This window comes from Triturus cristatus, chromosome 7, assembly GCF_964204655.1.
Source record: "Triturus cristatus chromosome 7, aTriCri1.1, whole genome shotgun sequence".
Taxonomy (NCBI): Eukaryota; Metazoa; Chordata; class Amphibia; order Caudata; family Salamandridae; genus Triturus; species Triturus cristatus.
This window is the reverse complement of record NC_140590.1, coordinates 494,325,738-494,353,236: the sequence shown is the minus strand read 5'-3', so window position 1 is coordinate 494,353,236 and position 27,499 is coordinate 494,325,738. Positions and strand designations below refer to the sequence as shown.

Sequence of the window (27,499 nt, the reverse complement as noted above, 5' to 3'; positions counted from 1 at the left end):
CAATAAGAGCATTCCGTGTAGTGCTGGTTTAAAACACCGCAAAGTACCCCCAAAAAAGGTATAATGCTGCCTACATTTCAACACATAGACATATACCTGCTCTCACTGGAGTGCTGGGGAGCTCTGCGAAAGAGTATGTGGTGAGATGATTGTGGAACACATGCACAGTGGTTGTGATCTGAGAGTGCAGGAAGATTAAAGTGCAGAGTGGCATTTTGTTACAGAGCTTGGTGATTGAGTCATCTGCCTCAAAGTGATGCCTCTAACGCATTCATGTAAAAGGATGCATTACAAATGCAATAGGTCTCTCCTTTGATTAAGTTAAAGCCATTTGCTTTGCTAATGGTATTGTATAGCAAAGCAAATGGCTTTAACTTAATAAAAGGCGAGACCTATTGCATTTTTAATCAGTCAGTCAGTCATATTAGCTTTATTTCGATAAAAAACATATCTTAAAAGCTTTTTAAAACAAAAATCAACATTTACAGAATGCAAAACATTTCATCAGAATTAAATAGGCATAAAAAAACAAGCTTATTAAATGAATAGCATAAAACATCGTAAAAACATTAGCGGGGCACGAATTGGCTCTTAACAGTAGAAGTATTCAAGGATCGGCTTTTAAGTTTCTCAATCTAATCTTCCATGCCCAGCTCAAGAATTTTGCCACACTACAAGCATAAAGAGTTTGTGAATCAGATCTTAGGATACGCAATGCCGCAGAGTGGCTACGAGTACCCAGCTCCCTACAGAGTGGTTTAAGCCAACATTTCCTTGGGATTTTGTAGGCTGGGCATACGAACATGATATGGGCTATTGTCTCTTGCTCTGCAGTGCAATTTGGGCAAGAGGCTAATGTTTTGTAGGGAACCTTCCATTGGGCAGACATTACACGGGTAAGGAGTGAGCCAACCCTGAACTCAAAGTATAAGGCTCTATCATAAGGTTTTTGAATAACATCTAGGTAAGGTTCATAATAGATGGTAAATTTATGCTGCATAAATTCCTCAGTGTGCCTACCTAGTTTATGATCTGAAAAAACCTTGTTATGGATCCAAGTCCATAAGCTTTCTTGAGTTCTGCCTTAGGCGGAGAAGATCTAGTTATCCACATCTCTTTGAGGCCCAGATCGTAGAGCAGTGATTTCAAGGTGATAAGCCAGTTGATTTTATACCAGCCATCCATGTTCATGACTTCTTTTAGACCTGCAGCATACTTGGCTAGCTCAGGGGTTCGCCACAAGCGAGCCCATAATAAAAGAGGGCGAAGTCTAGCCAAGTCTCTAAGTGAGTGGCACCCTAGATCTTGTAACAAAGGTCTGGTGGGAGTCCTTACAGGCAACATCATAAGATATTTTAAGAATTTATTTTCAGACTTCACAATTTGATCTAAATTGGAAAAGCCACACAATTCGGCTCCATAAAGGGCCGAATTTGCTCCTCTAGCCTTGTATATATCGATTGCTGGAGCTATGGGCTTGCTTGCTGAGGTACGATGTTCTTTAAATATAGCTCCAGTGACTCTTTTGTGATTCAGAAGCAATTTTTGGATGTGTGAGCTCCAACACATGGTGTCTGAAATGCGGATGCCTAGATAGTCAAATACAGTGACCCTCTCAAGCGGGACACTGTTTAAGACAGGTGAAAGTCTAAGTTTAGCAGGAGAGTTCAGCACCAGATACTTAGTTTTTTCTGTGTTGATAACCAATCCTCTGATGGTACAAAAGGATTGGAAACCATCCAGCAGGCGCTGTAGGCCCCTCGGGGTCTTAGAGATAAGGAGGGTGTCATCGGCGAACAGGAGAGTAGGAATTTTTTCGCCCGCTAGTGCCGGTGCGTCAGTTGGTATTTGCTGCAAGTGCTCCACCACCCCATTTATATACTAAGAAAATAGGGTGGGGGCTAAAACACAGCCCTGGCGGACGCCCCTGTTCACCGATATTCTGTCCGTTCTCTGCCCCTTCGGGCCCCATCTGACCTGGGCGTAGTTTCCCTCATGAAGGCGTACCAAATGGTTTAAGATGTACGTCGGGAGTCCCTGATCAGATAAAACCTTCCAAAGACATCCTCGAGGAACCAGGTCAAAGGCAGTCTTTAGATCTATGAATGCAAGATAAAGACTGCCTTTGCCTATCTTGACCACCTTCCAATACAAGAGAAGTAGTCTGAACACCTGCTCAATTGTCCCCGTGCCTGCCCTAAAACCTGCTTGGTAGTCAGAGAGAATCTCCTTTTCATCCGCCCATTCCAGGATTCTCTCCAACACCACCCTCCCAATGGTCTTCTGCATGGAGTCAATTAAGCTTATTGGGCGATAATTAGCTGGATCGTCCCTTTTTATATATAGGGACGACCTCGGCTCCTTTCCAGGAGTCTGGTATCTGGCAGCCAGTGACAATAGCATTAATTAGGATGGAAATGAATTTTGCCCATTTTGCAGGGTCCGTACGGAAAAGATCTCCAGGTATGCCATCTGGACCGGCTGCCTTGGCTGGTACTATGCGCCGAATGGCAGTTTCCACTTCCATTTCGGAAAAGGGATGGCGATTTGATGCCCCTGTAGTTGATCTTAATTCTATTGATGAGTCCTTTAGTGGAAGATCATCGGGGGCAGAGTAAAGCTTCAGAAAGTGTTCATACCAAACGGAGCTTGGGATGTTACAAGTAATTATGTCACTTTCGGGGCGCGTCTTTGTCCTAATGATATTCCAAAACCGGCAGGCATCCTTTTCTAGGCTAGCCGTTTTCAGATCCTGCCAGTACTGCTCTTCCCATTCTTTTTTAGCACTATCTACTGCCTTCTTGAAATTCTTCCTTGCTTGCTTAATCTTAGGATGCAATCTGCTTCTAACTGCAGCAACCAAGGCCGTCTTCTTTTGCCTACAAGATTTTGTATACCATAAGTTGGCACTGTTTGTTTTTGTGGGCACAGGCCGATATCCTGCTCTAGTCGTTGTGCAAAAAAGATTCTGGAGAGTGCTAATTGTTTTGTCATAAATTTCAGGAATTTTGACAGCAACATCATGATCTAAGAGATCGCCTCCCAATTCTTCCAGTGCCTCTGCAACAGTTCTTTTAATGGCGGATAGCTTCCCTTCATCTAGGAGGACCCTGTTCCATTTCAAGTACCTGTTGCAGTTAGAGGGAATTACTTCCCTTGTTGGCATTAGATCTTCTAGTAACAAACCACCAGATTTGGGTAACCACACGGATTTTAGGGTTAAAGAGAGTAGATTATGATCGCTATCAACTGTCAGTATTATCTCCATATCTATTCAATACTGCCACAGATTGAAATTTTAAAAAATTTAATCAATTCGCGATGAGCAGCCCAGCCTATTGTAGGTATGTGCCCCGTTTGCATCAGAAAGAGACCTACCATTAGTTGGTCTTAGCCCATATTCAATGGCCAAGGAATTCAGTTGGACAGCAAGCTTGGTCCATCTTTTTATCGGCGGGATGCTTAATGGAGGAATTCCTCGTTTTGCATCGTCCTCCTCGATACCTAACATATCCTCAATAGCAAGAGGCTCAAAAGTACAGTTGAAGTCGCCTGCTATTAGGATATGTGAATCAATGGGGCAGTTAGAGAGCTCAGTTTCCAAAGATGCAATTATTGGTGACTCAGTACCTCCCTTGGTTCCCTGAACATATACATTAAAGATTACAAGGGTTCTTCCTCCTTGGCTCTCCCGGATGGTCAATTTTAAGAGGTCTGGGGAAATGCATTGAACCTGTTTAAGTGACCAGTTCAAGGATATGCTTATCCATACCAATAGCCCACCCGATGGCCGTCCCTTTCCTGTTTGTGGTGATACTGCTGGGGCAAAATAAGACACAAATCCTACTTTATGGTGCTCAATCTTGCACCACTTCTCTTGGAATATGCATATATTATAGCCTTCAATAAGCTTATTCCAATCTGGAAGAGAAAGCTTTCTAAAAAGGCCAGCTATATTCCAAGAGAGGATCTTCAAGCCTGCGCTGTTCATTTCTGCAGGCCCCTTTTCGCCAGGTGGTTGAGTATAGGCACAGTCGGATTGTAAGGGGGGAGTTTTAGTGTTAGGGCTCGTTGCTGCGAGCCCTGAGGCAAAAACCCGGGTATTTAGGCATTGAGGGATAGAAATGGTAGTAAGAGCACCATGAGAGAATAATAGGTCGGGGTCACATATGGGAAAGGCTGGCAATTTAGAAATTTTCGTCAGTCAGTCATTCCCAAGAGGTGATCCCCTAGGAGGCTTCATAATTTTATCCCCCAAAGCTGTAATGCCTATCATAGAAGGATGTCTAAATTGGATATTCGAAGTAGCAGGGGGGTAAGATCTATAATCCAAAGTCAGCAGTCCCTCTGCTAAATGTGGGGATGTCAAGATGAGCTCAATAGTATCCAATCGCTGGGCCGGATGTGAGTGCCTAGTAGCCTTCACTATATCCTCTCTTACTACTGAGTAGCAGCCTCTAACATACCTAATCCAATGTGTAGCATTATTGATCAGTGAGTCCTCATGTTCCTTACCCACCACCTTAGGAACGTTAACCATAAGGACTGACCACTTTAAGGATGTAAAAGAAAGGAAGAGGCCGCTAGATGGAACACCCAGTGTACCTCTATCGTGCGTAATTGCCTGAGATCTCAAAGGGGTTGGGGCTGGCAAAACACCAAATGGTCTCCTGCACTGCGTCGTTATCGCAGACTCGGTGTGCGGCCCTACCTTATGGTTTAAAGTGGGGAGCTCTGGTTGAGTGGGCTGAGAGCGTACCCCATCGTTAGTTTTATAATAACTTTGCCTTTTTTTTGTAGTTTGTATTATGCACTGTGGGGAAACTGGATTTGGGGAATTATGATGCGATATTAACAGTTCTAAGGAGGCTTTCAGATTTTTAACTAGGGATTTTAAGTCCTTTACTTCAGCTGTTAGTAAGTTAATAGACAATTTCAGATCTGTGGAGTCCCTATCTGTGTCCAAGCCATCGTCAACTTGGGCCCCCAAGGCAGTTTCCACAGGGCTATTAGCTATCAAAATTTCGTGAGGGGCCGGTTCATTTGCTAAGGCCGCAAACCTATTGGTGCACACTATTACAGTGGGCTCCAAGTGGTTTGGCCTGTGCTGGGAAAGAGACTGGGTCGGTGGCTGGGAAAGAGAAATCATTTCCGAGGAGGGGGTATTCTGTACGCCTCTTGGGCCAGAAGGCTTGCGAAACATCTCTGGTATATGTATGGAATCTATTTTGTGAGATTTGCCCAATTCCCCCTTCTCTAAAAAATGTACTTCCTGATCTACTACCGGAACCCTCATCAGAATAATTTTCACAGTCTTCGGCTAAAGCTTCGATACGGTCCATCGTGTCACTTTATGACACCTTCTTGTAGCTTTTCTTAACTTTTTTGGCTTTCTTAGGGCCATACATAGCGTTCATTCCTGAGCCCCCCCCCCCCCTAGCCCCTCCATGGTTTTTCGTTTGCCCATAATTAAACCATCTAGGGAGAAATACAGCAAGTGAAGTAACTTTCCAAGCAAAAAGTACCTTTGAGCAAAATCAGATCCCTTTGCTGCTGGGCTCAATTGGATGTTCCAGTTGGTATTTGGGGGCGTAATATTAGAGGGTTAGCCCTGACCTGGCACCTCCTGGCAGTGACGGGCAAGGACGGGCCCGTCCTTGGCCAGGGCTTCACCCGGGCACGGCCCGTGCGCGTCCCGCGCTGCGGGGCTGCCAGTGGGCTTAAATCCCTCCCCGGCGCTGCCTGATTGCGTATGTGGCAGGCGCCCGGGGCGAGGGATGCTGGGGAGTGAAGTTCGTAACAGCCGTTCCCCTCACGGCAGCGGAAATCACACAGGAGCACAGGACACCGCCGGACAGGACTCCCCGATGAAAGCCGTTCCCCTCACGGCAGGGCAAGAAGTTCCAAGTTACCACCAGGTAAGACAAACGCGCTTCACGCGCTGCGGGGCTGCCAGTGGGCTTAAATCCCTCCCCGGCGCTGCCTGATTGCGTATGTGGCAGGCGCCTGGGGCGAGGGATGCTGGGGAGTGAAGTTCGTAACAGCCGTTCCCCTCATGGCAGCGGAAATCACACAGGAGCACAGGACACCGCCGGACAGGACTCCCCCGATGAAAGCCCAGGGCTGGAAACAGTGTCTGTGATGACACAGATGGCCTGCTATTGAGGACTTGAGATTTGAGAGGCTTCATATTACAAGTGTGCTGCTAGAATCTGTCACAAACCCCACAGGGAAGAAATACCCTTATTGCATGATAACCCTATTTCTCCCAGCAATTCTTGCACCCATTTCTATGTTTTCCCAATGGGAATGGGTAATAACAGAGAAATGGCCTCTGTGACTGGTATTAGCAAACAGTGACTCATATGTGCTAACACATTTTCCTATTGACGCAGAATGGGTGCAACCCTTTCATACATGAGGCGCGATATTTCTATTTTTACACTGCCTTGTCGGTTCAAATTCTTCCAGTTATTACAAGGGGGCCCTGCACATGCAAAAACTGTTACTGGAAGCTTAATTTGAACAAAATCTGTAATTTCGAATTGTGAAAAAAATAAAGTTTGTACACAGTTTAACGGTTAGACAGTGGCGCTTGCAATAAGAGCATTCTGTGAAGTGCTGGTTTAAAACACCGCAAAGTACCCCAAAAAAAAGGTATAATGCTGCCAACATTTCAACACATAGACATATACCTGCTCTCACTGGAGTGCTGGGGAGCTCTGCGAAAGAGTATGTGGTGAGATGATTGTGGAACACATGCACAGTGGTTGTGATCTGAGAGTGCAGGAAGATTAAAGTGCAGAGTGGCATTTTGTTACAGAGCTTGGTGATTGAGTCATCTGCCTCAAAGTGATGCCTCTAACGCATTCATGTAAAAGGATGCATTACAAATGCAATAGGTCTCTCCTTTGATTAAGTTAGAGCTATTTGCTTTGCTAATGGTATTGTATAGCAAAGCAAATGGCTTTAACTTAATAAAAGGCGAGACCTATTGCATTTTTAATGCTTGTTCTTCAAGGCAGCTTCTCAGACTTCTGGAATGGTGAGCCATGTAGGACCCTTGGAAGATAGTCGTCTGGGAAGGACGATAGGAGCAAGCTCTGCCTGTCAGAGCTCTTATGTTGGTGTTCTATTGATGGAATAAAGCTTGTTTTTACAGCATCTTTCATTTGGATATTACTGTACAAAATTGCCAATGAGTGTGAAGAACAATAGAGAAGCTATGCAACACCTTCTTGTGGATGTGCCTTTCATTAGAAAACACCACTTTGGGATTGAGGTACCTTGGAGGACTTATTACTTGGAGAGCTATTCTGGACCTTGACAGCTACAGCATACTGGTTACCAGGGTATATACCAGGCTGGTGTATTAGTATCTTACCTAAAGTGGATGTTAGCGTTTGGCACTGGTGGTTAGAGTGCCTTGTTTGAACGGCTCCTTGCACTCCTTAGTTGCATTCCGACGCGACACTACGGGGTCGCTTGACGTTGAGCTTCATGCCTTCAAGGCAAGCTCTCTTCGTGAGAACTTTCCTTGCAAGTGTTGTGCAGTAGGGGCCCATGTTTGGAACAAGAGGGCGGCAGGCCGGGGCGAGGGCGTGGATGAGAGGGGCATAGGGGCTCCAAAAGAAGAGGGGAATACAAAAGAATAATACAAAAAATAAAACTTACCTTCAGTACCTGCGTCCCGCTCCTCTGCTTCAGGCTCCCAGAATGCACTGCAGCCAATCCTGAAGCTGCTCTCACATGAGAGCAGCTTTAAGATTGGCCTGAGCATCCTCGATCAGCGCTACAGGGCAGACTGGGAGTCTGCGCCGGATCTCTTTAACCCCAGCAATGCAGCTGGGCTGGAGAGAGGTTCACTGCGCATGATGGTTTGGCCCGCCCTACCCTCAGTGCTGTCATTCCTCCAGGCACCGCCCCAAGACTCAGCAGGAAAGGAGAAATAAAACGAGTAATTTTTTTCTCCTTTCCTGCCGTTTTTCAGGGGGTGACACTCCTCGGCCACAGCGGAGGAGTCGCCGCTGGTTTTGTGGTGTATGTGTCCATGTTCTTCTACGTGCTGTCACGTGCAGCTCGGTCTTTGGAAGTTTGACGTAGGGACGCTATTTGGGAAACAAACTGAACTGTGAATGGAGCTAATATACATTTGGAATTGTTTCTCTTCTTACAAAATGAATTTCTATTGACAAGATATTGTGATATTCAGTGGACTAGACTCTTTTTCCTAGGGTAAAGAAAGGATGCTGAAGTATTACTATTAAGAATATATATACTCTTGATTTACAATGAGTTCACAGAACTTTTCATTATCGCCTTCCCAAGCAGTCTGACCAGCTAGTGGTCTCACATGTATGAAATGGGCAGAATGCAAAGATTATTTTATTAACTATTTGGAGACTATTGATGAGAAAGGTACAATGTCTCCAGAGCAAAAGTAAAGAAAGGATTGAAGGTTTATGACCAGATGGCTAAATATTCTGGTGGTGGGGATATAACTGTATTTGGCAAAGCTAATAAGGACTTTGATAGATATTTTACACTTAATGTATGTATAGGAAGATAAGTATACGTTTTTTCAGAGGAAACAAGAAATTAATGAGACCATTGAGGAGTATGTAGCCTCATTTAAAAGATGTCCTTGGATTGTAGACTCAGAAGTTTGCAGGAAGCGTTAATTAGAGAACAAATAGTTATGCATACTAGGGACTCAGCTGTTCAGAAGAGATTTGGGTCAATGGGGATGCAGACCTGGAAGATATTTTAGCCATTGTAAAAAAGGCAGAGTTATCGAGCTGTATTGGAAAAGCTATAAAAGTGGAGTGTCATGATCGAGTACTCAAGGAGGAGGTGGCTGAAAAAATAGAAATAAAGAATCTACCAACCTTCAGAGTGGCAATACTAAAAGTAAACAACTGTCTAGGAAAGAGCCTGGATGCTACCATTGTGACAGTGGGTCGCATTTAGTCTATAGTAAGTCATGCCCTGCCATTAAACAAACATGTAGCTTGTGTGGTATGTTGGACACTTTGCAAAGGTCAGTAGGAGAAAGAAGAAAAACAAAGTCAAATATATGGGTGACAGCAGCTCCAGGAAGGAGGATTCCTGTGCTAAGGAGGAGTCGAGGAGTCTAAAGTTAATAAATATAAAGGAGTCCAAGGATTATTTTGTGTTAAATAATAATGATAGTGATGGGAGAAAGAAAAAAAAACAATGGTTGAGATGTGCATAGGGGAAGTTAGTGTGCAAATGTAGGTTGATTTTGGGTCCCCTTATACTATTGTGAATGCGGAGGTGTGGAAAAAAGATTGTGTGAACAACACTGGAGAATAGTTATTTAAATCTGACATACGACAAAAAGGGTTCTCAGATGAAAAATAGACTTGTTAGGTTACAGACCTTTGGCTTTTAGATTTAAAAATAGGGGCACCTATGGAGAATTGTACATAGCAAAAAGGGCTCCTCTGTACATGATTGGCATGATCAAGGGAAACGCCACATGATTTTGAACCCTAATAGTCCCGAACCAGCTATGAATGTGGTTGAAATTGAAGATGTTGGCAATGCTATGCGTACTAAATTTTTCAAAGGATTTCAATGGGAAAATTGGTAGCCCTACGAATTTTGACCTGTAGGGGTCTCAGTCCAAATATGTTATTACATTCATTGATGTTTTCTCTAGATGGCCAGTAGTCAGTATTGTGGATACTGATGGGGTGTTGCATTTTATTGATAGAGTGTTCATGATGAGGGGTTACCTGTTCAACTGATCAGTGATAATGGAGGTCAGTTTACTTCTAGCAAGGCTAAGAATTATTTCAAGATATCTGGAACTAAGCACTGCACCGCTTCGCTCTATAATCCTAGTGGCAATGGAATGATAGAGAGATTTAACAGAGAGATTACGAATGCAGTGCAACTAGTGATAAAAAATAATGAGGAGTGGGATCTACAGGTTTTGAAAACTGTGTGGATGTACAGGACAAATATTTAAGATGCTTTAAGAGTATCTCCTTTTGAGGTCATGAGAGGAAGGGGGGCAAGAAATAAAGGAAATTCTGAATGGTTGTTGGAGTCTACTGGCATTAATTTCTTTTTTGAGAGCTTGAAAAGGAAGATTGTTGAAACCATCTTAGATACGAGAAAAGCTGTTTAGTTGAGTGATTGAAAAGACTGGAATTTGAAAAAAAATTCTATCTTGAAAGGTGATTGTGAAGGGTAAAATATCTCAAAGCGGTGTTACAAGTATGAAGAGGGTGGTGAAACCAAATATTTGGAGCAAGAGGATGAAGGGTGAGTGAGTCTGTTAACTGTGGGCAGGAGGAAGTCAATGTAGGTGAGGAAAGACAGGTTAATGATAATGGAGGATCTGGGGTGCTTCTGAGTGAAGTGGATGGTAACCAGGGAAGGAAGACACAGGAGTGGTTTATGCACTCTTAGCGGAAACATCTGTGGGAAAGAATGAGATTAAAATGGTTTTCAGACTATATTTGCAATGAAGGCAGTGTGGTTTAGGTTTTAATTTGTTTGTTGTTTTGTTTCCTCTCTGTTTAGATTTATTTAGTGTTATATTATTCAGTATATGTGTGCATATAGGCAACGCTATTGTTGAACCTTTATCGATATATATTCCAAAGTTCTTCCAACATCAACAAAGGCCCCCTCAATCCGAGGGCGTAGAAGAGAAGCAGCACAGCCAGGCAACAGCGGGTTGTGAGTAGTCTTTTTTATTTCCTTAAGGGGAGGATAGGAGCAAGCTATGCCTGGCAGTGCGGTCGTGTTCTATTGATGGAATAAAGCTTGTTTTACCAGCATCTTTCTTTTAACTATTACTCTACACCATGCTCCATACCAGCCAGACAATTTCGGAGATGATGAATTCCAGCTTGTGAGATGCCACACTGACTTATGGCGGCTGTTTTTTGTGTACTGTTGGATGCAGATAGCTGTGATATCCACCACCACCTCTCCACGAGCTACTGTATAAACAAGGAAGAGCATGGGTACTAGAAATAAACCTTGGAGAGCCCACAATACAATGAATTAGTGGCAGACATAGAGGACTTCATTCCTGCAAATGGGATTTACCAAAGAAAAAAGATGAAAACCAGGTCAAAACTGAGCCCTGTGTCGATATCGGTAGCCATAATCAACAAGAAAGCCACATGACCCACTAAATCGAAAGGTCTAGAAACGCAAACAAACAGGACTCCAGCATTCACAGGACAACATCCACCACTTGAACGGTAGCTGGTTCTGTACTTCATTGGTTCCCAACCTGTGTTAATTTTTTGTTTGTTTTTATTTGTGTGTGTTTGCAAATTAAATAAAATGTGCCATTATTTGTGTATTTATTTAAATGTTTTTTTTCTGTATTTTTCGTGTATTGTTTTGCAGTTCAAATCATCAACAATGCTTACTTAGACTATGGCCCTGAGCCAAGAGACATGGCTCAGTGGAGGCTACTCGGATTCCAATAATGAGTTAGGGGGGTGGTGGGGATCCCCGGGTTCCAGTAATAATTAATTGGGGGCCACCAGAAGTCAAAAAGCTGAGCACCACTGATGTACTGCATCATAGACAGAAGCTAAATTGATAGCACTGAAGAACAGAATGGGTACACAGATGGTGCCGATGTGCTGCAGAGTTTGAGGAGTAGGCCTAAGAAAGGTTGGCCACTAGCGAGCAGGGTGACCAGACCACTATGGCACGGGGTGTTATTTTTTTTTTTTGTGATGGCAGGAAACCACCAGATGTAACAGGGCTCGGAATTGTACCTTGAGAAAAAAAAGAGGCTTAGAAGGAGGGCGCCAAAATAGTGAGAAAAGCACATATAGTGTCATCTGCATAAGACGAGGCTTAATTTTGGAAAGCATAAAAGTAAAATGATGAAAATTATTTTGAGTAAAAGAAGACTACACTAAGAGTGCGGGACGGAATTTGCAAGGAGTTAATAAGAAAGGGGTAAAGTTTGACCCAAATATTTGTCTGAATGGATTTTAGAAGGAAACGATGTATTTATTTGACTGTAGCAGGAGGCTGGTTAATAAAACAGCTGAAAGAGCTCTATTGAGCCGATTTCTTCTAGGTGCTAATATAGTAACTTACAGAAGGATTTGGCTCGACCCTACAATCACAGTTTCTTGCCCACAGCAGAGTGGTTTCCCTTTTGCCCACTCACGTGGGTGCCTGGTTTTATTAGACAGAGTTCTGTTGTGAGGTCCATATCTTGGGAATTGCAGATACGGCGCATAAAAACTTTGTAGTGGCCACTCAACTGTCGTATTTTTAGGTCAAGCATTCAAGACCTCTGGTATATACTTTAGTATATACTTATATGAGTATGTATTTTGTGGGCTCTGGAGATCAGCCCTAGGACTTGTCTGCTTCCATTCAGGGACTTTCTTCTGTTCAGCTGCCTCTATCTAACTGTCTTGATAGAAAACGACTAATAGGGGTCAGTAATATACCAGAATTGCTTTCTGCTGAGCGACTTTCTTTTAAAAAAAATTTTGGCAACTGCCTCCATTTTAACTTTCGCGGTAGAAAACGACCAGCAGAGGTCAGTAAAATACCAAAATCACTTTAACATTCTCTAGATTCCAGTCCATAGAAATTGTCTTCCACGAGCACCCGTAGACAATAATATTTTTTTTCAAATCTTGTATTTTCAGTGATGTAACCACCGAAGGCCCTGATTCTATATTAAAAACAGAGCTTTGGACTGTACCATTTACCACTGAAAGGCAATAATTCTCTCCATTTGTTCCCATACCTGTTGTATCACGCAGTTTGGTGCTTACTTTCCCTCCATGTTAAAGAACAGTAGATGTTTCAGCACCCAGGCTAATGTGCTGCATAGCTAAATACATACAAGGTCCCAAAGGCGTGACCAATTGCATTGCAAATGCTTGTTCGAACACTTCATCAGTGAAAGTGATGACATGTTTGCTGAACTTGCTGCAGTGGATGGGGAGAACAGAGTCTTATCAGGAGTGAGTACATTATGATGTCTTACACATGCACATTAAGCCTGACACAGCCTAGCAGTTGTGCCAGTAAAGTCATTGTTAACTTGCAATTGCTGCAAGCAAAGTCTTTCACCTTTCACTGCCAAAACATGAGCACTGCTGTTGTTTCAGGCGGGGGAATTCAGTAAACATGACTACGGCAAACTAGGATTGGAGATTGTACCATGACAACATCACAGTAACTGAAAAAATCTGCCTGAGGAAGGAGCAAAGGTACAAGACTACCAAAGTGTAGAAGGTGGCTGTTAGAGCCACTGTCTAGGCTGTAAACTTCCCACCTCAATAAAAAGCTCATTTTCATTCGTCCTAAGTTTCATATTTACACTTAAGTTACTGCATAATCTGGGTGGTGCATTTTCCACAGCAATAAAGACTGACTAACACAAAAAAACCTTCAGACACAAAACTGGCATGAGCAGGGCTGAAAAGATGAGTTTGAAAAATGGCCTGATTAGGCGAGCTTCGTTAGGACTGAAGACTCCAAAAGGTTTGACAATACAGAATGAAACTGCTTAATTGGGTGAAATGACTCACCCACTACCACTGCTTGTGGAATGTCAGAGCCTGCACCAATCCATAGCCTTTTAAGTGTGGGGGGGGTTTGAAGAGCAATGCGAATGTTCACCTGGATGTTCTCCTGAGGCACTTCTGGTTCATTAGTGGGTAGCGGAGGAATGGATCTGACTGAGACTGAATGTCTGATTGGCATTTTAAAATGTATCTGTTCTGTCAACCCTTCTAAAATGCTTCTTATATGCTGGATGTCTAGATAGGGTTATAAATGCCTTTTCCATTCGAATTGAAGGGTATATTCTTTTCACTGAAAATGGACAGCCCTCTATGGAAAAGGAGTGATCACTCGAGTCAAGATCCCAAGGGCAAATGGTATCTGCTGTGTTCTGGAACACAGGGAATGTAGGTCCTAACAACGCATGCAGTTTGATCGCATGCCATTACATTGTGGTCGTTACAACGACAGCGTTGTTAGTACGCAATACCATTACATCGCAAGTCATTACAACGATTTGCGGTAGGGGGCACGCCGTACTCAGGAATAGTATTATTTACTATTCCTACTCCGGTTTGTGCAACTGCAGGGATGGTGTTAGATTTTAAATCCAATACTAGTGCGCCCTCTACTGCAAGTCGTTGTAATGACTTGTGATGTAATGCGTACTAACAACACAGTTGTTGTAACAAACGCATTGGAATAGCATTGCATTGTGGAGACAGCGTTATAAACGCTGTTTCCCAACCCAGGGCCTCATTACCGTCAGGCCGTTGGTGGCAGTCCCACCGCTATCGGATCCTGCAGGACCGCCTGCTGAATTATGATGGCAGGCGGATGTAGGGCGGGAGGAGAGACCGACCACCACGTATCCTTGTTGGAGAGATTGCAATTCCTCCAACAGTGGCAGTACCTGATCAAGCACAGCCGTAGTGATTAGAATGTCCCTTTCTGCCGGCTGTTTCATGGCGATAAATCCGCCATGAAAAGGCAGGCGGAAAGTGACTTGGGAGCTCGTAGCAGGCCCCCCTTCCCTCTGATATGGTCCCTGGGGGACACCTATGGTGCCTGCACCATGTGGCAGGCATCGCATGCTGTCTGCCACATAGCGCAGGAATATGTCAGGTGTGTTATTTTTGTATTGCGCCGTTTGCTGCAGCCCACAGCACATGCCGCAATACAAAAAATACAATTACGACCACTGTGAACGCAGTCTCATCGTAATGCGGCCAGCGGGGCATCCGACTCCTAGTCAGGCGGTCCTGCTTCCGCATCGGTGTCGGACGGACATAAATCCACCCAATATCATAATCAGGCCCCCAATTTTAGCTGAATCCATAAGCATGCAAATACCTCCAGGTCACCTAAAAAGGTCAGATTGTAACTTTCAAATCTATTAAAGATCTTACCGGTACAGCTGAAAGTCCTCGTCAGAAAATACATCTTTAATTGCATCTCCAAAGTAACTGTGAATGACAAAACCATATATTAAAAAGGGAGAAAATAGTATGGCACAGTTTTACCAACTTGCATCTTCATGTATAACCTTACGTCTCAAAATGTTAATAAATTAAGATTAAAAAGTAGAATTCAATTGTTCTAAGTAAAAAGTGACGACTTAAGCATGCACTTATGTAGTCTAATAGAAAATATAAGAAGCAAAGCAAATAATAACAGAATTCTCCACAGACAAGGTCACCATATGTTGGTTCACCTCCTGACTGGTTGTCATGAACAGCTTATTTTCTTGATATGCTGGTTTTATTGAATAAAATATTAGTGTACAGTCTAATTCTCAGGACCCACTGATGTTGAGGCATCACCTCTTATTTTACAAAGAACATCTGAGCATGATTTCTTCAAAACTTAACATTCCTAATATCGAAACAAATATTAAGGGAGACAGGTAGATTTAAGAAAAAAGTAACAACATTTTAAACAGGAGTAACACAATATTAACAATGAATACTCGTCCTTCAATCATTATAGGCTGAAAGGAAAGGAGAAACTGAACAAAAGTTATGCATTCTATAGGAAACTAATTGGAACAGCTACAAAAAATGATCATTGATTCATTTCTGGCCTGGAAAAATCATCTGCAAGAAGAAGGACTTTCTCTAGAACTTCCTTACAGATTACATGCAAGACTTTCAGGATAACCACTGACTATGTAAATAAGTGTCAGTTATATTAGATTTATATTTAAATTTATATTGTGCGGCTATCATGTAAATTGGTCTGAGGCTGCTTGTGTTCCCATCTGGAGGGGGGCTGGGCCAGTAGTTTGGGTTTGACTGCTGTTATTGGAGCAGGACCACAGTTTTGAGTATGGTTAGTCTCTGTCTATAGTGGCACCGTGTGGTAAATTGACTGGGATGCAGCTTCAAGCTATTACCAGTAGTTAAGATTAATTCAAGCATTCCAACTATCTGCTTTTTGCCTTACTCTTTACCATAAAAATCTATAATCAAATTAAATATCCTGGACTTGCTTTGGACACCCTGTTCTAAAGGACTCCATTTCTGTAAAAAAAAAAAATCCTCTAGCAGCGCTGGCTTAGGATATTTGTGAAGAGTCAGTCAATTTTGCTTAATAATCTAAAGTTTTAAGTCTACAGGAATACCAAGTGTTGCAATTGGGTTCCGCCTATTCAGTACAGTTTTGCTTTTTGGATCATCCATACTAATCACATTGCAAACAGATTGCACACGTTTACCACCAGTTTCCGCCTTTTAAGATATGGCCGCTGTGATGCAGCAAGGGTAAGGGACATTTGGCTGGATACATGTGAACACGTCTCCACACATGTGTGCAGGCTGTGCGTGGGAGATTGCTGTTGTGCGTAGCCTGGTAACTGCGCACAGGTAACCTGCTGCAATAGGTAATCTGCAATATTAGCTATTGCCCTGGTGTAGGCCTTACAATGCTAATGTACATTAATGGGGAAAGTCAGTGTGATTTACTGTTTTGTCTGGAGTGACACTTTATTATACACAAAGGGAGAGAATTACCTTAGAGTGCAGTTCCGCTTTCCTTTGGCCTACACAGACCATTGACATATCGAACCAGGGCGTAACCAGAGTGAGAACATCAATTCTGCAATTTTCAAAATGATATCTGTACACTTTATGGGTCATCCAAAATTGTCATATTTCACTGGCTCAGCTCAGGATCAGATTCCAGGTCTTTTGCCACCCTGCTGTGCCCAGTTAATTACATTTCTCCCCACCAGCAGGAGAAAAGTCCTCCCCACACAAAGGGAGCAATTAAAACTACTTCACCCAGCTCCCGAGAAGGAAAGGGGTGGGGCAGAAAGATCTGCATCAATAAATCAGCTGTTACACTGTACAGTTAGGCTGGCCCCTTTACACCCCCTGAGGACCAGTTGGGGGAAAGCCCTGGACTTTTGCCCCTAGAAACCAAGACCAGGAGAAAGCACATGGAGCAATGAGAACCAGCTCTCTGAAGATTACACCGCTTTGGGGGTGAGGAGGTCTGCTGCAACTGTCCCTGGTGGCTAGAGCTTGCCATCAGTAGTATGAGCCTAAGATTGTCAACATTGGCCCAACGGGGCTCAAGTTATGGCATTTTAAAGTTTGGTGACCTTTTACCGGCAACAAAGCGTGAGGTGCTCTGCTGCCATTTCTTACTTTACCCCTGGGGTGGGCCAGGGCCCAGGGGTCTGCGCAAGATGCATGGGCCCCCTCTCCAGACTCTCCTTCAGGTCCAGGGACCCCATCCCCCAGGCCATATATGTAATGGAAAGGGCCAGGACCCCATACCCGAGCGCCAAAGAGAAGTGGTGGGGCTCAGTTGCGCCCCTCCCCCCCGGCCCTGCTCTCCATGCCCATGTCAAGGGGGAGCAGGAGGCAACCACAAGAGAAAGCATTGCACAAAAGCAGAGAAATGTCGACTCCTGCGGCAGCACAGATGAGTCCTGTCCGCGTGGGGAGCTGGCACGGGCAGCCAGGGATGGGCTCCCTGAGCTGCCACCAACAAAGGAGGCATGAGGAGTGCTCAGGTGGAACTGGGCACCCCAGGGAAAAAAAAATAAAACAAAGGAAAACAATTCACATGGCCACCCAGCACAGAGGGAGACCCGCTGTTAAAATATTCACTACTCCAGGATTAGCACCCCATAATGCTCAGCAGGGCATTTCTTTTTTCACGTTTTCTCTCCTCATGGTGGTCCCAGAATGCAGGAGCAACACCAAACAAATTGTAGGGAGTGTGTGGGGGGGGTGCGGCTGCGGGAGCAGCCGGGACCACATTCTCGACCACCAAAAGGACATGGGGAGCACAGTCGCTCGCCCCTCTTAGGGGTGTTGGGCCTGTTCCACTTCCTGTGCCCACGTCTGTGGGAAATGGGATGCCACCACAAGAGAGATCATCTGCCGACAGAAGCAGGCAGAGAACTGGCAGTTCCCACAATAGCACAGAGGAGGACTGTCCAAGTGGGGAGCCAGAGGGGGCAGCCGGGTGGGCTTTGTTACCTGCCCCCAACAAAGGAGGCATGAGGGTGTGCTTTTGTGGAACCGGGCAATCTCAGGAAAATAAATTAAACCAAAGGAAAACAGTGCACGTGGGCTACCAGCACAGTGAGATAACCTCTGTTAAAGTATTCACTGCTCCAGTAGGAGCTCCCCATAATGCCCAGTGGGGCTTTTCAGTTTTTCACATTTCTCTCCTGCAGTGAGAGTGGTGTGGGCGACTGCAGGAGCGAACCAGCTCCCCACTAAACAATATTTTAAAAGTACTCACCCTATGTCTATGGGGGAAGAAGGTCAGAAGACCAGAACCCCTCTTAAATGTCCTTAATGTTTTAAGCACTCCTAAGGCTAGAGCTTTTGCTATATAGCAGTGAGTGGTGCACCCTCTAGAGGCTTATTGTACGGTTGCAGTTATTGTGGCCTGAGTATGTTTAAGAAAGGTATATGCCTCAAAGTTCCTCTAAGGCAGAGGTCTTCAAACTGTGGGGCGCGCCCCCCTGGGGGTCCGTGACTGCATTCCCAGGGGGGCGCAAATTCCTCAGCAAAGATTTGTAAATGACGATCGCCTGGAAGTGTGGCTTTCTTTATTTGGTGCATTTCCATGCCGTTTTCATTTACAAACAGACTTGAAGTGTAAAGTATAGAAACCCCTTGCTATGGGGGCTGGGGTCATTGAGTGTGGTGACAGGGTCAAAAGGGTGGCTAAGAAGAACAAACGATTCTGTAAGGACTTTGTTATTTTATACACAGTTACAAAGGAAAAAAGTAACACACACAATGAAATAAAAAATAAATGCAAGTTAAAGATCCTGTTTTTCTGGGCAAATCATTTAATCTCTTTTGCCTACAAACGAACGTGACCTTGTGTAATGTAATTTGTGCTCATGTAAAGGGCTGCAACATCTCGGGTCACATTTGCGCTATATAAAACTACCATAAAAAAAGTAATCTTATTGTGCTAAATGCCACATCTCAGTTGGTTAATGTGATCACTGCAGATGTCTGTGTGTTTATGTGTGAGACCAGACAGGCACATAATTGAATCCTAGTTGGCGCAGTGTGGAATACTGAATTATGTATTTATAGTGCTATGAGGTCCCAGCCTGTGACAGAAAGCACTGTGAATATGTGTCATTAATAATTAGTAACAACAGAGGAGAAACACAAAAGGAACAAGATCCTTGGGTAGTGTCAAAGATATGGCTCAGAACAAGGGGCACTATTTGGGGGCTCATTTTTTTTATTGACAAATGAACAGGGACGACTTCCTCAGAGAGATACCCCCCTAGGAAGGGTGCGGTATATAGGGGCTTTTTTTTTTTTTAAAGGGCAATCATTAGTGTAACAGGTACTGAGGCAAGGGTGTAAGTGACAACTGCCCCACAATTATGTCTTCCTTACTATGAAAAAGGTGCTGTGGGGGCCAATGGTCCTTGCTAGCATTAGAGCCTGGGTCACCCTTACTGCTTTTGAGGTGAAAGCAGCAGAGGTGATAGCCTGCTACGTAGGGCCGCAGTTACCATTGGTGCTGCAGGTGCAAATGCATTAGGGCCCAGGAGTGGGAGGGGTTCACAGCACCCCAATTATGGGGAGCAACATTTTTGGGTCAATTGGTGGTTTTGTTCGATGTATTTGCTGTTTTATAAGTCTCACATTCAGTGTGGACTTTGAACTACAGTACCATTGAAATTATCTCATAAGTCTTGCCCCCTGTGCTCAGCCCGTCTCTCCTAATCCTTCTCATAAAGTTTTGGAGGGGGGCCCGACTTCAAAACAACTTGAGTAGGGGGGCTCAAAGCAAAAATGTTTGGAGACCTCTGCTAAGGGCTCAGTCTATGTTTTCACATAATGTAATGAAAATGTGATGCCATCTAGGGGCTTCTTTTATGATTGCATTTTTATGGTTGAAAGTCTATAAAAAATATACAGACATGTTTTTCTCATGATAAAAGCTTTAATAAAGCAATAATGCTGACAGTGGATGTTAAGTACAGTGAATATATTTTATTAACATTAATAAGTGCATTTACCTCTGATTATTATTGACTGATGGTTGCATCTAAGTACAAGCATGTGGTTTGCAGCTCTTGAACCTTTTACCAAGCCAACAGACATACCTTATATGTTTGCATGGTCCCTTTAGGGGGTCAGAGGTGCTGATGTAATGCCATCTATGGTATTTTCCATCTACTATTATTAGGTGCCAGCGAATGGTGATTACTAGCCCATACCCCCTCCCCTGAGTAGGCCTTGAACTGCTCTGCCTTGCTACTCTGAGAGAGTCAACTGCTACAATTAAGTGATTGGTTCCCAGTAAGGACAATTGTGGACCTATTACTTGTGCAGGCCACACAACTAATAATCCAATTTTCTACACCAATGCTAGTTTGATAAATAGGAACATTGCCCAGAGTTCAGAGCTCCTTTGATCAAAAAAGCATGATAACCTTTGAGCAGGTTTAAGGGATTTCTTTTTAGACGTTTGTAGAAAGAGGGTGTCAAAAAATAGATTAATATTTGGACCAGGATGCCCCTCCAATGTAATAAATACACAATGGTTATCCTACAACACAGTTTTATTAAGATCTCTGTTTAATTCCTGGAAGATGAGGATCTAGCAGCAGACAATTCTGCAGACAAATAGACATTAAGTTCATTACCACTGTCAGTCTCCTTCTGAAGTTGGTGATTTTGGCACCAAAAGCTCAGAGCGAGACAAAGCCGGATTCTATAGTTGCCAAGGTGACCTTGCTGCTAGTGTAGACTTGCAGCCTTGAACAGGTTTAAAATTTTACCTTCTGACCTGGTCTTATTTGGTTCTCAAAATCCTTGAAAGGAGCAATCCTGTAAGCTGCAGCTAGGCTGTACTACACAGGGATGTATACCTTTGCCCTGAGGTCTTAGGGCCTTTTTCAGCATGGCAAAACGCTCTCCGACGGGGTATACCTGGTTTTCTTGCCCACGAGGGTACACCCTCCGTGGGGATGCCTCTGCACCTTATCCTACTCCTTTAGAAGTGCACAAAAAGTCTACTACTGCAGGGAAAATTCCTCTTGGGCACTCCTGCGGCCCTCATGTCATGCTTCTAGGACCCACGCATCTTCCCCAGCCAAGGTTCCTGCAGCCTTATGTACACAGTTGTCTGCTGGGCTTCCTTGGAGTCAATAGCCTTTCTATGCTTTGTGCCTCAGTAGCAGCTAACTGGGGGTAAACCACTTAACTTAAACGAGTAAGACTTTGACCTCTGGTCTGAGTTGACTCTCTCACCAGCAGCTCTGCTGTGCCGTTGCAGCTCTGCAGTCCTCCAACCTCCTCCTGGTGAGGTTTGCGCCTGCTGCCCGCTCCGCTGCAGACCCTGCCATCCCAGATCCTGCCTAGCCTGCTCCACATCCTGCCCCTCGCCTGCAGCCCTTAGCCGTCGCCTGTTCTCCCGCTTTAATTTATTTAATTTGACCTTGTTTTTCTCCCGTGTTATTATTCTTTTTACCCTTATTCTCCTTTCGCTTTGTTCCCGCCGCTGCAGACCCTGGACAGCCCCCGCTCCCGCCTCCCAGCCTTGCGTCACTCCCCCCTCCCCTATTTAATAGCGGCCACTGCACGGTTGAGCCGCTGGCGTGCCAAAGGCACGCCAAAGGCAAGCACGTCTGTGCCCGTCCCCGACCCAACCACGACCAGCGCTAGGGACCCTGGTTCTCCAACCACACACCGCTCCGACCCAGCCACCCTCTTCGCACTCAACCTCGGAAGAAACAACAACTGCCAGCAGGCCACACCTAACACAACCCACAGCCATTTCTCCTGCCGCCACTGCCGCTAGACCTTCACCATCGCCCCGGCCGCCAACACGGCCAACGCCCTAAGATGCATCCTCCTCAACGTGGGCTCCATGCACCGACACGCCATGGAAATCTGGAACCTCCTGTACTCGCTCTCACCCGACGTCGCCTTCTTCACTGAAACCTGGACCAACGCCTCATCGGCCCCTGACATCGCCATCGCCATCCCAGATGGGTACAAGATTCAGAGGAAGGACCGCCCCAACCACCCGGGAGGAGGCATCGCCATCACACACAATAGCTCCATCGCCTCACCACCTGCAGCTATAACATCCCTGCCGTCGAACACCTACACTTCCAGGTACAAACCAGCCCTAACTCCTCACTCAGTGACACCCTCACCTACAGACACCTCGGCCCCCAAGCACCCTCCCCGACACCATCACCGACCTCATCGCACCCCACGCCATCGCCGCCACAGACTACATACTCATCAGAGACCTGAACTTCCAACTCGACAACCTCAGCGACCCCAACTCCGCCACCCTCCGGGACAACCTCGCCAACATCGGACTGAAACAACTCATCACCACACCGACCCACAAGGCAGGACACACTCTCGACCCCATCTTTGCTGGAGATAGCAGCGTCCACTTCAGCCACACCACGCAGCCCCCATGGACTGACCACCATTGCCTACACTTCATAGTCACCAAACCCAAGCCACCTAAACCGGCTCCGCGCGTCCCGCATAGGAACTGGAGCTGAGTCACCGAAGAACAACTCAACTCCACCCTCAATGGCAACACCCCCTCTGCTGCAACCGACGGTAACCTCGTAGCCATGGATTTCACACTTGGATCGACAACTGCGTAGACAAGCTCACCCCGCTGCGCAACCCCGACAAGCAACGCCCCAGAAAATCCGCCTGGTTCACCACTGATCTCCAATTAATCAATCAGTACATTTGTAGAGCGCACAACTCACTCGTGAGGGTCTCAAGGTGCTGGAGGGGGCGGGGGTGCTGCTACTGCTCGAACAGCCAGGTCTTGAGGAGTCTCCTGAAGGCCCGCAGGTCCTGGGATGGTTGTAGGTGGATGGGGAGGGTGTTCCAGGTTTTTGCGGCGAGGTGAGAGAACGATCTGCCACGGCGGTCGCTCGACGGATGCAGGTGACGATGGCGAAGGCGAGGTCAGTGGAGCGAAGCTGGCGGTTCGGGGTGTAGAAGGAAGCCAGACGCACATGCAGACGCCTGGGGAAGAACTGGAGAAACAGCAAGACACCCGACAACCACACCACCTACAAAGACGCTATGACAGACAACCATCAACAAATCAGAACCACACAAAGGACCTTCCTCTACAACAGAATCCTCGCCAACTCCGGCAACACCAAGGAACTTTTCACCATCATCCAGGAATTTACCAAGTCCCACAGTGAAGCTACTGACATCACTCCCTCCCAGGACCTCTGCGACAAACTCGGCTCCTACTTTCACCTAAAGATAAAGAACCTCTACGACAACTTTGACGACCACACGCCCGACCACGCAGTCAGCCTGCCCGGCGACAATGCCAGCCAGACCACCATTTCTGCCTGGACCCTGATCACGACCAAGGAGACCGCCGCGACAATGAAAGGCATCCACTCTGGGGCCCCCACAGACCCCTGCCTGACCCACATATACCACAGAGCCGCCACCACCATCGCACCGATATTACAACGCGCCATCAACACCACTTTCAAGACCGGCTCCTTCCCCGACTACTGGAAATGCGCAGAAGTCAGGCCCCTACTCAAGAAGCCCTCAGCAGACCCGACGGACCGCAAGAACTTCCAGCCCATCTAGCTCCTCCTTTTTGCAGCTTAAGTCGCAGAGAAGACCGTCAACGCAGAACTGTCAAGGTTCATCAAAGACAACGCCATTATCGACCCCTCCCCATCCAGATTCCAAAGCAAGCACAGCACAGAAACCGCCCTACTCGCTGTTACAGATGACATCCGCACCCTCTTCAACCAAGGCCACACCGCGGCCCTGATGCTACTCGACCTGTTAGCAGCCTTCGACACAGCCTCCCACTGCACACTCACAGACAGACTACATGACGCCGGCATACAAGGCACCGCCCTCGACTGGATCAGAATGTTCCTCGCCAGCAGAAGCCAAAGGATCAGACTGCCACCCTTCCTCTCCCAACCCACTGAAATCAACTGCAGAGTCCCACAGGGATCATCACTCAGCCCAACCCTCTTCAACGTCTACATGACCCCCCTCGATGCCATCGTCCGACAGCACGGCCTCAGCATACTCTCCTACGCCGACGACACCCAGCAAATCCTCTCCCTCACCAAGGACCCCACCACAACCAGACTCAGCTTCCAGGAAGGGATGCAAGACGTTTCAGCCTGGATGAACAACAGCTGTTTAAAAATCAACTCAGAGAAGACAGAAGTCCTCGTCCTCGGAACCACCCCTTCGGTGTGGAACAATACCTGATGGCCCACCACCCTCTGCAGCCCCCGACCCCCACAGACCACGCAAAGAACCTCGGCATCATACTCGGCTCCTCCCTCTCCATGAATTGACAGGTCAACACCATGACCTCCAGCTGCTTCAACACCCTCCGCATCCTCCATAAGACCTTCAAATGGATCCCCCTGAGCCAAAGAAGACAGTCACCCACAAACTCATCACTAGCAGGCTGGACTACGGAAAGGCCCTCTACGCCAGCATCAACACGTCCCTACTCCGCAAGCTCCAGACAATACAGAACACCGCCACCAGACTCGTTCTCGGGGTCCCTCGACGCGAACACATCAGCCAACACCTACGCAACTCCACTGGCTCCCCGTCGAGAAAAGAGTCACCTTCAAGATACTCACCTACGCCTACAAATGCCTACACAACACCGGACCCCAATACCTCAACGACAGAATCTCCCTCCACGTGCCCAAACACAACCTCCACCCCACCAACCTCCTCCTTGCTGAAACTCCGCGCATCCGCAGAGCAGGGGGAAGATCCTTCTCCTACATCGCGGCCAAGACCTGGAACTAGCTCCCCATCGACTCAGACATGCCCCCTCCCTGAACGCCTTCGGGAAGGCGCTGAAGACCTGGCTCTTCGACTGATACAGAACTACTGACACCCCCCCCCCAGCCCCCCCCCCCCCCAGAGCCTTGAGACCCTCACGGGTGAGTAGTGCACTTATAATTCGCCTGATTGATTGATTGATTGATTGATTGATTGGATTGATTGATTGATTTAACTCTTGGAAAAAAAGTTCTGATCCCTGGGTGCCAGCAGGAGGTAGGAGTTCCGGAGCCAACTTATCCAGGCCGAATTTTCAGTTGTCAATAAGGTCCTGGAGGTGGTGGAGGTGAAGAGCCAATCTTATACTGTTTAGAAACTAGTGATTAGTGAAATCCTACACCCAATCTTGGCGGCAGATTTCCCACCACTTTTGCTGCACTTCGTTTCTCAGTTTTACTCTAAACATTCCCAGAATCCTTCAACCAAAATTGTCAATGCCTTCTTTCCTCTACAGGAGCCCTGACCCTACCTCTAAGCAATACCCTAAAAAGAGGAGGTTTTCTCCCCTCTGGGTATGCTAGAAATGTTTCCCTCATGGAGGGCACTGCAAGGGTTGCTATCCCTGTCAGCCTCATTTGACATTTCGACTTAAAATGGAAAGCAGTGAAAGCTGCCCTTTCTGTTGCCAGCAGCGCCATTCCCACTTTCAGACGGCTAGTCCCTATCAGCCATGGGGAAACATGTTCTAAATCAGTTTGCTCTTAGGTGCAATAATGAACACTTTTCTAAAGTAATTAAAAACCTATTTACATTTTCAAAACTAAATGGAAATTATTTTTAATAACTGTGCTAGCATTTCCTCATGTTTAGATTGGAAAAAGGGATTTTTTTTCATGGTCTGTTCATGGAACATGCCGCTTTACCAACACAATGAAAACAGGTGTTCAATGTGGGTATATACTTTTCTCAATGTATAGTAGGCCCCATTGCTATATATTAAGCACCCAGCTCTCTGTATAATTGAGGACAATGATCTTGGTGTCATCTGGCGGCTCTGACATAGGCCCTTAAAGAAGGGATGTATTACCCAGCACCCGATAACAGGTGGTCCAGATTAGATTACTGGTTCACTACTAGGAAGGTTAGCCCCAGGACCAGACACAGAGCCCCTTTGGCACGCACCTCAGTAATACTAAAGCTTAGTGTCCCTGGGACGCGATCAGCGCATATGATGTCACGACTGGCACCAGGAGTATTGCTAGGAAGCGTGTTCCAAGAGGAGATACACACTGAAATCGCACAGTATCTTGAGCTTAACCAGGGTCGGTCGAGCAGCATTCCACCTCACGGGAGGCGTTTAATGCAGTGGTAAGGGGTCACTGCATTGCGAAACAACATGGGATCCTGAAAGCGCAGAGGCATCACTTGGACATACTAGAAAAGGAAATTGAGCAACTTGAAACATACCTCATGGTAAAAGGCAGTGGCCAAACAAGAGTAATATAAGACACAAAGTGACAGAATACCAGACAGGGGAGAGCAAAGCTAAATACCTTGGTAAATACAATAAGGCCAGAACATACGGTGTGAGGGGGACAGACCGGGGAAGATGCTGGTGTCCATAATAAAACAAACATTTGCAATGCAATAGGTCTCGCATTTTTGAGAGTTTAAGCTATTAGTATTGTAAATGACAATTCCTTTTATTTATTTGTTTAAAAAAACAACACATAAATAAAAGGCATTGCAATTTAAAATCCTAATTGCTCAAAATCTCGCAAATGTGAGACCTATTGCATTGCAAATGCTTGGTATTATACATAAACGGTTTGGAATCTTTCCTTGCCCAACATGCTGCCGATGTGTTTTTGGTTTGGAAACGCTCAATACCAACCCTGCTATAAGCAGAAGACCCAGTACTTTTAGCCCGAATTGCAAATGCTCTACACATTTTATTAGATGCTTTTTATGGTTTTTATGAGTGATCTTTGCACTTTTTGGCAGTCTTCCCTTATCAGGGAGGCTGGTCCCCAAGCCTGCCAAAATGCCCTTGTGACAACTTGTCTCAGCAAAGTAGTATTCATCTTACATTATTTTGCACCTTATATAGCAGTGCACGGAAACGATTTATAGTCCGAAACCTGCAGGCATCTACTCTAAGATGATATAAGCAAGGTATGATAGTTCTGCAACGTCTTGAGACACATGAAATACGATGTGCAGTATTACATTTTACATGCACAAATTTAGCAGTAAGGGAAAGGTTTGGTGCAATGATTAATATTTGCACGTTTTAATTCCTATAGATGTTAATGAATTTTAAATATGAGTGACTTGATTAAAAAAAAATCCTGAGCAATTAATATTGGATTAATTATTTTGTATGCACAGGTTAATTGTATTCTGACCTCAAATAGTGCGTTTTTAATGTAACTTTTATGTAATTTTTCAGAATAAAGTTGTTTTTGAGTTTGAGACCTCTTTTCTTTTGAAGTGTATATTGTACTTAGTATGGCGTTCTGGAGTATTATAAATTCGATCTCACCTTCCGGGGTATTGTGTATTGTCTGTTGTAGAGTCCTGTATGAGGTAAGCCCTTGGCTGTCTGGCTGCTACATGACACCTTTAGGGTTCCATTGTATACTCAGTGTTTGAAC

At 45.4% G+C, this 27,499-nt stretch overlaps 1 protein-coding gene across 4 annotated transcripts in view; it reads right to left on the bottom strand.

Annotated features, from left to right (window-relative positions):
• The window catches only part of OGFOD3 (2-oxoglutarate and iron dependent oxygenase domain containing 3), a 1,085,915-nt gene that overhangs the window by 315,051 nt on the left and 743,365 nt on the right, over window positions 1-27,499 (bottom strand). For all 4 annotated transcript variants that reach the window (XM_085616866.1, XM_085616868.1, XM_085616865.1 and 1 more), the window contains one exon: window positions 14,952-15,008. In XM_085616866.1, coding sequence (XP_085472992.1) covers window positions 14,952-15,008 — 57 coding nt within the window. The remainder of the gene's footprint in view (window positions 1-14,951; window positions 15,009-27,499) is intronic.